Source organism: Gallus gallus, chromosome 12 (assembly GCF_016699485.2).
Source record: "Gallus gallus isolate bGalGal1 chromosome 12, bGalGal1.mat.broiler.GRCg7b, whole genome shotgun sequence".
Lineage (NCBI taxonomy): Eukaryota > Metazoa > Chordata > Aves > Galliformes > Phasianidae > Gallus > Gallus gallus.
This window is the reverse complement of record NC_052543.1, coordinates 1,668,691-1,680,250: the sequence shown is the minus strand read 5'-3', so window position 1 is coordinate 1,680,250 and position 11,560 is coordinate 1,668,691. Positions and strand designations below refer to the sequence as shown.

General features: G+C 53.8%; 1 protein-coding gene across 4 annotated transcripts in view; it reads left to right on the top strand.

Moving 5' to 3' along the window:
• The first annotated feature begins 5,161 nt into the window (after positions 1-5,161).
• CACNA2D2 (calcium voltage-gated channel auxiliary subunit alpha2delta 2) overlaps positions 5,162-11,560 on the top strand; it is a 128,941-nt gene continuing 122,542 nt past the window's right edge. For all 4 annotated transcript variants that reach the window (XM_040646449.2, XM_015292786.4, XM_015292787.4 and 1 more), the window contains exon 1: positions 5,162-5,472. In XM_040646449.2, coding sequence (XP_040502383.1) covers positions 5,348-5,472 — 125 coding nt within the window. In that variant the 5' untranslated portion in view covers positions 5,162-5,347. The remainder of the gene's footprint in view (positions 5,473-11,560) is intronic.

The following is an 11,560-nucleotide window of genomic DNA, read 5'->3' as shown; positions in this document are numbered from 1 at the left end:
ACAGATTTTCTGTAAAATCTGTTGCATTCACAACTGCAGAATGTTATGATCGAGCGCAAAAGTTTTTATAGCTACTGAAACATAATAGAGGAATCCCAGGCTTGGGCCTATAAAACCTACAGAACAACCATGTGGATACTTCTTATGCATAATCCCTTCAGACCAGCAGCAGTTTCTCTACCAGCGGGACATGTAGACACAATGCAGAAATGTTGGCCATACCGTTCTGGGTGTGGTAATCCCTATTTGATTCACGGGTTATTATATTCTTCCCCTATAGCTGAAACCTAATTAAACAATTGTTTTGGGCAAGAACGCTGAGCCACAGGGATGGATATTAAGTAATTGCCGGTCACATGCTTAGTTCCAGACCAAAGGGCTTTTTGTTTCCAGCACGCTTTATTCTGTCTCCCAGCAATGTCTCCGCGTGCTCTTCGCTGTTTTACACACTGTAACTTACAACAGTGCTCATTATTATTCATAGATTCATAGAATTTATGATTGTAAAGGATGATGAGATGATCTAATCCGACCTCCTGCATAGCACGGCCAGCCATTCCATCCCGTTACTCCTCTGTTGAGCCTGGGAACTTGTGTTTGACAAAATTGGATCTTCCGGAGAGACATCCACTCTTGACGTGAGGAATTCAAAAGGCAAATAATTCCTGGGTAGTTCTTCCGATCTTTAATCATCCTTACTGTTAGAAAGCCTCAATTCCGCACCTTGTTTCTAATTTGAATTTTTGGGCTTTAAACTCCAGCCATTGGTTCTTGTAATACGTCTTTTTCCACTAGATTAAGAAGCCCTTTAAAACTGCTCTGTTCTCATGATAAAGGTACTTACACGACCTAATCAAATCACCGTCAGGCCATCTGCTGAATTTAATAAAAAGAAAAATCTATTTATTTTGTAGAAGCACTTATAGGCCCCGGGCACAGAGAGAGGTCCCAAGGGATGGACAGTTTTTAGGGCTCAGTTTTCAGGAGCCTGAAGCTTGCTTCTCTTCTCTGTCAGGGATTTCTGGTGTGCCCTTGGGCACGTCACTCAGCCCCTTTGCTTCTTGGCTACTCTCCTATAGGATGGGAATTCCAAGGTTTGCTCCTCGGAATATACACGTTACAACTGTCAAGTGCAGGGGGAGCAATGTTAGTCACTGCGCTGAGCGCTGTAGAAGCACTTAACAAATGGCAATCCTTAATCATTGTCTAACTAACCGAAAAAAGCACCATCTGCATGTTGGATATAGATCGAGGTTGACTATCTCCTGTACTGAGCTCTGCAGCAAGTGCCGATCATGGTTGCCATGTCTTACATTAAAGCAATGGCAGTTGCTTGTGTTTTATCAACACAAAGTGCATTCTTTTCTCCTCTTTATGAAACACGAAGATCTGGCACCAAGCAACGTCATACCTCAGCTGAGTAGTTCGGGTTTGAGAACCCTGAATGATAAGGAAAAACCTCTAAAGTCAGGATGTATATAGGCTACCATCTATTGCTCACTCTTAATTACCCATTTCCCTTATTTGTCTCCCTTTAATGGTATGTCAACCAGCATTTTCCAACCCCTCACTCAGCGACTGATTTGCCAGGAAGGTGGGTACACATTTGCTGCTGCTACAGGCATGTGTTTAGCCATGGGCAGAGCCGTGCTAGCAGTTACACAAGCATGGATCTGGATTAATTCCACGAAAACGCTTCAGGTTTCAGCTGATCTGTTTGTCGGCTGAATTACCTTCCCTGTATCCAGGCGGGTGCTTGTGCCAAATCACCTGAAGTTGAAGCCTGGGATGCAGAACCACCCTCATGGGAGGATCCTGTGCAGAACGGTGCTAACCCTAGGCATGCCAGCATCTCTCCCACAGGTGCCCATCAGAAATACATAAGCAGCATCGGTTCACTGTTAATTACTGAGTGGGAAAAGGAACGGCCCGCTCGGTGTCTCATTCATCATCATAGAATCATAGAATGGCCTGGGTTGAAAAGGACCACAATGATCATCCAGTTCCAACCCCCTGCTATATGCAGGGTTGCCAACCAGCAGACCAGGCTGCCCAGAGCCACATCCAGCCTGGCCTTGAATGCCTCCAGGGATGGGGCATCCACAGCCTCCTTGGGCAACCTGTTCAGTGCCTCACCACCCTCTGGGTGAAAAACTTCCTCCTAATATCCAACCTAAACCTCCCCTGTCTCAGTTCAAAACCATTCCCCTTTGTCCTATCACTATCCACCCTCATAAACAGTCGTACTAATGTGTCCTTGCAGCAGTTATTGACTCCAAACACACACATTTTTCCTATTAAAGCATCAGTCAGGGTAGAGTTAAACTCACACCTTCTCGAGCATACACCTGCATTTGCAAATAAATCAGCCATAAGAACAACTTAGACAGCCTCCTCCTACATGAGTTCTCCACTGAAAGACGTGGGAGAATGGCAGTGGTGCTGCCTGTCTTTCCACAGCTCTGCCAGTATTCAGGTATCACGCTGAATTTCTCAGGATCTCGTATGGATTACAGCGCTTTCATTGCAATCTCAGGCTGATTCACACTTACTCTGAGCCTGCGCTGACATATTAAGAGCTGCTCCAGGGGTGAGCGATCTCCCCATGGCAGCAGTGGCCCTGGTGGGTGCATTGCAGCGGTACTTTGGAGGATGCTGCAGGTTGAACAGTGCTTCAGAGCCCACAGCGCTGCAGTGCGAGCTGCACACGATGTGAAAGGTAAAGCAGCAATGCTGTCCTACCTGTAGGAAAGAGAACTCCATGATCTGCTCCCTCCATTTCAGCACAGCCTTGATCTTGAAGGCTGTTGGCATAAGGACTTTATAATACACAAGGTTTAATGGAGGTCTCGGGTGTTCTCTCGGGTGCACACGAAGGTGCAGATCAACACTTTTTCCTGCCATGAGTCGTGGCCGCCTCCTCCAATTTGCCCCTCACATTCAGAACCATTCCCAAGCAGCTTGCTACGAACCAGCCTGGCCTCGTACGGACTGCAGAGATCACAGCAACAAGTACAACGTGGTAAAAAGCATTCAAAATAACAACTGCAACAAAAATAAAACCAAACGACCATCTCAGCAGTGTGGGACTGTTTCTCTTTTTTAAAAGAGAGACCTTTCAGGCAACACTTTGTGTTAATAAACCCAAGCATAAACCCAAGCAGCAGCGTTTGGAAGTAAATACTTGACATCTAGAGCTCTGTTGCTTCCGCGAGACTCCAAGGTCAAACCTTGCTCTGAAGGATACCGTGGATTAAAACAAAACAATTGTAAGGATTTTGGGGAGCCACGTCCCAAAGAATAAATCACCCACGCAGCTCTGAGTGTGTCGGATTACTGTGGTGGTGACAGAGAGCTGCTGTGCACACGCACACTACAGCACAACAGGCTGCAGCATCCGGAGCCGGGGCTGCGCAGGCATGCAATGCATTTGCAGTCATAGAGCAGCCAAGTGCTGAGCAGCAGGCATTTGGAAAGGCAGCTGATAGCCACAGCAATGTGCAATTGTGTCCCTGAGCTTTCCCAACAAGACAAAAGAGCAGATTGCATCGTGCAGAAAATCCCGTGTTATAAAGGGTGTCCGGCAATCGCGGAGCTGCATCACAGACTTTGGGTCTGCTGCTGTAAAAGGAACCTGAAACCTGCAGCCCATGGGCCCATACCTTGAGATACGTCTAACTTTGGGGCAGATACCAACTCACACCACGCCGTGTGGTGAAGAAAACCCTGGAGTGGAGGACAGCAGGATTTATCTTCCAAGAGTTTGGAAAGCCAAATTCTACACGTCGAAACGCATTTACTCACTGCTGCCAACCCTGTCAGCAATGGACAAACTGTTTATCACCGCGTTGCTCTGCTTCCCATGTATGCACTAGAGATGATCTGCTCGCCACAGCTGAAACACACTCAGGGGCTGTAAATCGGGCACTTTGTATGACAGGTCAGTAACTGTGATTGCAGCTGTAACGACCCACGTGAGCCTGTTTTAAACTCCACGTGGTTGTTGCAGGAGAAAAGCAGGATGCGAAACCAGACCACGTCCTGGAGAGACGTGGTGCAGAGAACTGCCATTGCCCGCACACGGTGTTGGAGCTGGGGAGGGAATATATACAAACGTATTTGCAAATATATAAAATATTTGCTAATATTGTACTGGAGCACGAAGTTACTGCACGCATCCATCTCTGCGCTGAGCACATCAGGTCGGTGTCTGATGGTTCTGAGACTTCAATTTTCTGGATTCAAGCGTGGGCTTTGCTGCCGACTTCCAACACGACTTGGGAAAACGACAGTGTTTCTCTACCTCATTAAAAAGGAATTGGCTCTGTGAACCAGCTCGGGCTGCAGTCAGCACACCACATCCTCCTTGTCCCATTTTTATGTCGGCGCTTCTCACTGCATGAAATCCATCGTGCGGCCGGATGGGACCACGTGAGCTTCGGCAGCACTCGGTGCTCCCAGGATGCTGTCGGTCCCAAAACGTGTTTTTGTCCCACCACAAACGAGGGGCAGAGGCAACGCCACCAGCAGAAGCAAAGCCCACCCGCACAGCAGCACTTCGGAGACGGAGCTCCCCATGGAGATGCGCCATCCCTCGCCAAGAGGGGCTGCTGCAGCTGGAAGCCCTGCTGCTGGCGTGGGGCCACGGAGCCTTCGGGTTGGCTCCTGCTCAAGAGGCCAACACACCTCTTCTGAAGCTACAGGGGCACAGCGGTGCTGGCCTCGAGTCAGCCGGCCTGGGGTGGGAACGGCGTCCCTATCCTCGTGCCCTGCCAGCACCCGGCCGCACTGAAGCCGAGCAGCGAGCCTTGGGCTGACGTTACACCGCGGCCACCCCAAAACAGCCCTCCAACAGCCGGCGTGCCTTCGGGCCACCTCGACTCCTCTCGCCCGCTGGCAGCGGCCTGCTAACCGCAACACCGACAGCCCCGGGGGGCGCTGAGGCGAACCCCCTCCCCCGGGGCAGCTGAGCCGGGACACCGCGGGCGCCCACCCGACCCCCGAGCGGAGGGGGCCCGCGGGGAGCGGCGCATGCGCGGCGGGCGGCGGGGCGGCGGGGAGGGGGGCCGGAGCGGGGCGGGGAGGCGGCGGCGGGGCGGAGCGGGGCCGGGCCGGGCCGCCCGCCGCCCGCCTATTTGAGGGAAAGTAGCGGGGCGCGGGCGCTCAGTGCTGGCCGCCGCCGGGAGGCAGCGGGCGAGCGGCCGCCGGTCGGTGCCTTTTTCCTTCTCCCCCCCTCCCCCCCGCCCCTGCCGAGAACCGCCGCGTTCGTCGCACGGGTGGTGGCGGCGGGGGGAGCCGCCCCGCGGGGCCGCCTCTGCCCCTTCCCCGCCGCGCTTTTAATGGAAACATGGCGATGGCGGCTCCGACCGGCAGCGCTGCGCCCGTCGCCCCGGCGCTCTGCGGCCACCTGGCCCTGCTGCTGCTCCTCGCCGCCCCCGCCGCGCACGGCTACAGCTTCCCCCAGCAGCACACGTAAGTGCCGCCGCCGGCCCGGGACCCCCGCCCGGTGCTGCGGGGCCTGCGCGGGGAGCGGCGGGCGCCGTTGGGGCCGCGGGAGGAGCCGCTCCTCGGGCGGGCGGGGGGCGCCGCCGCGGGCGGGGGCGAACGGCGGCCCCGAAGTTGCTGCAGAGCGCAAACTTCCCCGGGCGGCCGCCGCATCCCCCGCTGGGGGCGACGGCTTTCGCGTCGTAGTCCCAAGCACGCAGCGTGGTGCGTTCCCCCTCCCCCTGCTTCCCTTCCTCCGGTCGGCCGGCTGGTCCGCGGATGGACGGCCCCGCGTCTGCCCGCTCACCTGGCCGGGGGGTGTGAGCGGGGACGTGGGCTGGGGGCGGCGAGCCGCTGGGGGCTGTGCTGGGCAGCGCTCGGCTCCGTACCGCCGGAGCCCTGCGCACGGGCGGGCGGAACCGTAGCCGAGATGTATTTTAAGAGCCTGTCGTCTCCGTTATGAAATGCTGCTTGTTGACACAAAAATCGGGTGCGTGTGTTGGGGGGGGGGGGAATACATCCCGACAGTTCAAAGTAGAGGCTGCCGCCGTGTCCTTACAGGCGGTGATTCTGGAGGTGGGGGAAGATTTCAATGACACGGAGTTAATAATAGCAGCGCTGCCCTTAACTTTGTGCTGCCCCGGTGCATAGGCACCGCTCTGTGTCACAATCCTCTGCCATTTCCGATTTGCTTAAGAATAGGCATATACATACACATGTCATACAAAGTATTTTTGAAAGCCTTTCAGACGAGCGTCTTTGATCTCCGAGCGCGTTTTTCCAGGCGTGCGTTCAGGCCTTCTGAAAAGAAGGCTTATCGGCAGGAGGAACGGTGTTGTTTATTCGGGAGAGCTGCAGCTTACCCTGCTAATATCTGCTTCGCTGAAGGCACGGCTGTTTGCGCTCCTTATTTCATCAGAAACAGCTCCCGTTCAGCCACGTCCCTCCTGAATTCTTTTGGGTCTCACAGCCGCGTTTCTAAATCTCTCTGACCTTTGAGAGCTGATGGGATCCCGTGCCTTGCCATCGTGTGCGTGCAGAAATCCTTCCGAATGAGACCCTGAGAAATGTCTACCTACAGGGGGAGAAGCAGGAAGGGAACGCGCTGCGCTCGCTGAGTACCGGGGCCTGGCGGCCTCATCCTGTGCCTCTGCGTGCTGCTCCTTCTGCTGGGAGAACCCCTATCTGAGCCCCAGGAGTTGTGAATGTGGTGAAGCAGAGCTGAAGTTTGTGGGGCACTTTCAGTATTTCGGCTGCTTGTCCGGGGGTTGCGTGTCAGCTGTTGCTTTTTCTTCCTTTCTGTGCCATAAATCCCCTCTGGGCAGCAGCGTGCCGTGCGGAGCTGTGCTTTCCTTCTAACTGCAGAAAGTTTGGGGTTTTTTTTTTTTAAAGAAGGCTCTTGTGCTGAGGGAGACGTCCTCAGGAGATGTGTAATTTGTGGATAATGTGCCGGCCTTCCCCTCGCCCAGACCAGTCATTATCTATGTTGTCCCAATAAACTGCGCCGGCTTGTTGGCCAAAGCAGCTTTATTCCAGTCAACTTGTTGGGGTTCACAGGCTGGATGCTGGTAGCTCTGTGCTCTCCTGCTTGCAGTAGTGTTACCAAACGGGCCTGACCTGCACTGACAAAGGCAATATATGTGAACCAGCAAACCTCTGGCAGCGATGTGCCATTCGTAGCTGAAGGCATGGTCCTCAAAAGGCTGCAGGCTGAGTGCGTGCCTCAGTGGGGAGCTGCGCTGGCGTGCGAGGGGAGGCATGGAAAGGATGCGAGACCTCAGCCTGACCCGCTGCCTCTGTGCTCATGTCGTTCTCCTCGTGACCTGCTTTGTGAGCTTGGAGAAAAGAAGAGTCACGGATGGAGATGTGGTGATGATGCACAGTTGCTGGGCAGGAGGCAACGCCTGTCGCGTGCGGGTTGGAACGCCGCGCTGTGCCCCAGGGCCTCCGTGCTTGTTTCTCAGGAGAGAAATATTTGATGGGAATGAGAAGTGCGACGGCAGCTGGCACCAACACTCAGATGATGCCTTCGTCGACTGTTCCCTCTGAGTGGTTCCCTGTCTGCGCCCTTCTGCTTTCTGAAGGTGTCGGATATAATGGAAATCGTTTCTGAAAGGTGTGTCGGTCAGCAGCTGGGCCGTGCTGCTGGAGCAGCCTGCTGAGCTCTCCCAGCCGCCAGCTTTTCTCCTCCTTCGGACAACGCACCCTTGGAACAGCAGCAAATGACACAGAGCCTCGATGAGAAACCTTTGTGTCTTTGGAGGTTTCTCTGCAAGTCACCGAAGTGGCGTTGGGCTGTCGGGCTGGCAGTGCTCAGCAGCGCTGCTCCACTCTGCCCGGAGCAGAAGGAGCGATGAGGGCGTTTTGCTGGGAGCAGAGGGGGGAAGAAAAATGGAGATTAACTCTTCTTTTTTTTTTTCCTTCAGCACAATTGCGTTAATTGTTATCAGTGGTTTCTGTGTGTTGATTCTTGGTTCCGTCCCCGATAAACCTCTGGTGCTCCACATTATCTTTCTCCTCCTGGGTCGCAGGGCTTTAATCATCTTACGCCGAGCTACGGGAGGCTCGACTCAGCCAGTTGTGCAAGAGGGAATTGCTCATTGAGATTTAAGGAGCAAAATCCCAGATTGGAGCAAACCCATCAGGGTGGGTATGTTAGGTGATGCCCGCTGGCTGGCCGGGCTCCTCTCAGGGGCACTCACGTACGAGTGTGTGTCTGTGCGGTCAGCGGGATTAGCGGCTGCCGGAAGGAGAGCTGTTGGTCGCTGCTAATTCTTCTGCTCACTGCTGCAGGGAGGGATCGCTGTGGCAGCACGGAGCTGTGTGAATGTCTGGGAGATGTGGCGGTGGGTGGCCGAAGCCCGGTCACCGGGGCAGCCCTGCGCCTGCAGTGCCATCGCCTCCCGTTAGGAGCGCTGGGGGACGCGGCTGGCTGGGGAGGGAGCAGCCCCCTCCTCGCCTTGCAGACGGGCTGTGTCATTTGGGCTTGAAGGGAAATTGCCATCTGCTAGAGGCGGCGAGCCGTTTGCTTCCTGCGAGGAAGCAGGTGTGCACGGAGCTGCTGCATGCCTGCTGGCGAGGCGCGGGGAGAGATGCCTACAGGGAGAGGCCTGGGGACATGTGCCTGTCCGTCCTGCCCCTCCAGCATGGCATCACAACGTGCATTGGGCCTTGAGGTGTTTGCGTTGTGCCAGGTGCACGAGGCTCCTGCTGAGAGCCACGAGGCTGATGGGTGCCCGTCTCCACTGGAGGGTGGGCTTGAGGTTGCCTCCACCTAATTAATTGCTTCCTTTCAGCAGGCTTTGATTTGTGCTCGTGTCATTTCGTCCTAAATGAGGTTAACGATGCTGGTAGTAATGGCACATCTGGGCTAGCAGGGCTTGAAACAAATAACTCTATTAGGACTGGATGTTTGAGGGTTTGCAGGATGCCGTGGAGCGGGATTCCCTTCTTTTGCTCTGCTGCTTTCCTGCTGTGCAGTCAGGAAATCTCTTCCAGTTGTGGTTTTGATGCCTGGGAAGGGACCTTGTTGGGAGAAGAGCAGGGCTGAAGCATGACGGCGGTCCTGCTTGTCTTCTGCTGCACATGGCTGAGCAGCCAGCCTGCTGGGAGGGCAGCCGTGCCCCAGTGCTTGACATTGCATTGCTCCCCCTGGGAGGGCGAGGAGAGCTCATGCTGCTGCAGGCACAGGCAGCAGTGGCCCTGCTGTTGGCCTCATATAGGCTCTGCAGCACTGGCACCAGTCTTGGGGTGTGTGGGGATGCCTGAACAGCAGTAGGGAGAGCAGTAATTTGTGGTGTTTCTTTGACATATCGGTGTTTTCTCCCTTCCTGTTACCAGTTCTGAATGCTTCCTACTCGACTCTCACATTGGGAGCAGCTGTTTATGAACCCGTGTCTGGAGATAGGGAAGGAAACCGGGACAGCTTCCTTGAGGAGTGGGCAGATAGAGCACAGCATGTCAGTGTGCATGCTGTCACCAGCCTGGCTCAGCTATTAAGCATATATTGGGATAAGCAGCTACCGAGGCCTGACAACTTATTTCTGTGGTCCTCAAGGCTCTCCCATATCTTCCTCATCCCTTTTCTCCCCACTTTAATCCTCAATAATAACTCCCAGGTAGGTGAGTAGGGGACCTGCTTCATCTGTATGGCCGGTGCTTGGTAGGCATGCAATACAAACGGAGGGTGATTCTGGAGGCCCTGAATGGAGACCTGAGTTTATCCTTGAGCAGACCTGGTGTTTGGCTTTGACTGCCATCAGAAAGGCTCTTGAGGGCTTAAGTGCCGGGACATCTGCACAGTAACACTGTGTACATGTGCACCAACTGTAGAATTTAGACATTGTTTCTTTTCCAGCAATGAAACATTCAAGTGGGATGAAATAAAAGGGAAAGTCATTACCAGGCAGAATACTTGAGCGAAATAGTCAGGAAGAAAGGACGCTATCTGAATGGTTCCATATTTACTTTCCCAGGAGCCACTTGAAAGCAGAACGTTAGCAGAATTCTTTTTCCTCCCTGGTGGTGCTGGTAGGATTTGGATGTTGTTCCTGTGATCTGGCCTTCATCCCCAGGTCTGCCGTTGCTGCGTTGCAGGGGGAGGAGGGTTGTGCAGCCTATTGTTGTGTTGGATCCATCAGCTGTTGGCTTCCCTCAGTCTGAATCACTTGAGGTTGCAGAAAACGCGCGCTGGATTCTCACTGCAACTCTGACAGTGGTCCTACAAATCTTTCAGTCTTAGTCGTTATCTGTCGGTCATAAATTCCAGGGAAAAAAATATATATAAAATAAAAGGTGATTACCCAGAGTGAAGAATTAATTCCTCAGCCATAAAGCAGAGCATCGTGCGCTGATGGATGGAAGGGATTGGGCTGCTCGGGCAGATCAGCTCAAGCAAGGTGGAAGGGCTGCATGGAGAGGGCTGTGATGACCTGGCTGGATGGGTTGCATGCTCTGTGTTCATCCATCAGCTGTGTGAAGCTGTTGTTCTTGCCTGCAGTTGGGCCACCGTGGTGCTGGTGCAGAGTGACTGCGTAGCAGTGCCCCTTCTGCAGGACCAGGCCACATCCCAGTGCCGCTGCTCAGGGCTGGGAGCTGTGGAGGAGCAGATTGCAGGCAGCTGTCAGGTGGGGGTGAACAGGGGGCATGCACCATTTGGAGGAGTAGCTCTCATGGTGGTAAAGCCGTGAGTACAGCTGCCAAAGCTGAAGTTGGATTTTCATACTGAAATGAACCAAGTGCTTGCCTTCTGCAGTAGCACCAGAGTGCGTAGAGTTAAATTTGAGAAGAGAAGGATGGGACGCAGTGTGCTTTTTAGCCCTGGTTTGTGTCAGTCCTTCATGCTCCTACAGTAAGGGGAAACCCTCCCAAAGAACGAGGCTCCTGCCCCTAGGTCTGTGTCTCATTGCTCCATAAGGGTGGCAATAGAGCTGCCTTCCCCGAGGACAGCTGGAGCTACTCTTGCCCCAGCAGGTATCTGTAATGGATCTACTGGATCCCCTGGGCAGACTTTGGGTCCCCTGGGTGCTGCAGGTGCTGCCCTGTCCCACACTGACACTTAGGGAATTCTTGAGGCGGTATCAACAGTGCCTACGGGTGCGTATGCCTATCGCTGATAGAAGAGTGATGGATTACAAAAGACACGTTCATTTACCTGACAAAGGTTGTCTATCTTGAATTATTTATGAGGCTTCACAGCAAGCTAGTAAATTTTGTAAAAGCAATGAAGTCCTGGTAATGTGAGCCTCCTCGCTGCAGCTTCCTGGAGTGGAGTTCTGCTGAGAAGGTGCAGCGGGGGGTGGAGGAGAAGGAAGAAATAGGAAACGGGTGGAGGGGCAGAGGCTGCTGTTTGGGTGTGCAAATGATGAGGTGTGCAGAGCAATGAAGTGCAAATTAGATCATGCTGTGCACTGGAGCAAATCCTGTGCAGTGCTAGAAATCAAGGGATGCTTTGAGGAAGGGTGGGGAGGAAGGATGGGAGGACAGAAACAAGGACAGACACAAGGACAGAGAAGGTGACAGTCTCACAACTGCTGAGGCTCTTGGCCTTCCCAGTGCATAATCACACCCTGAACTG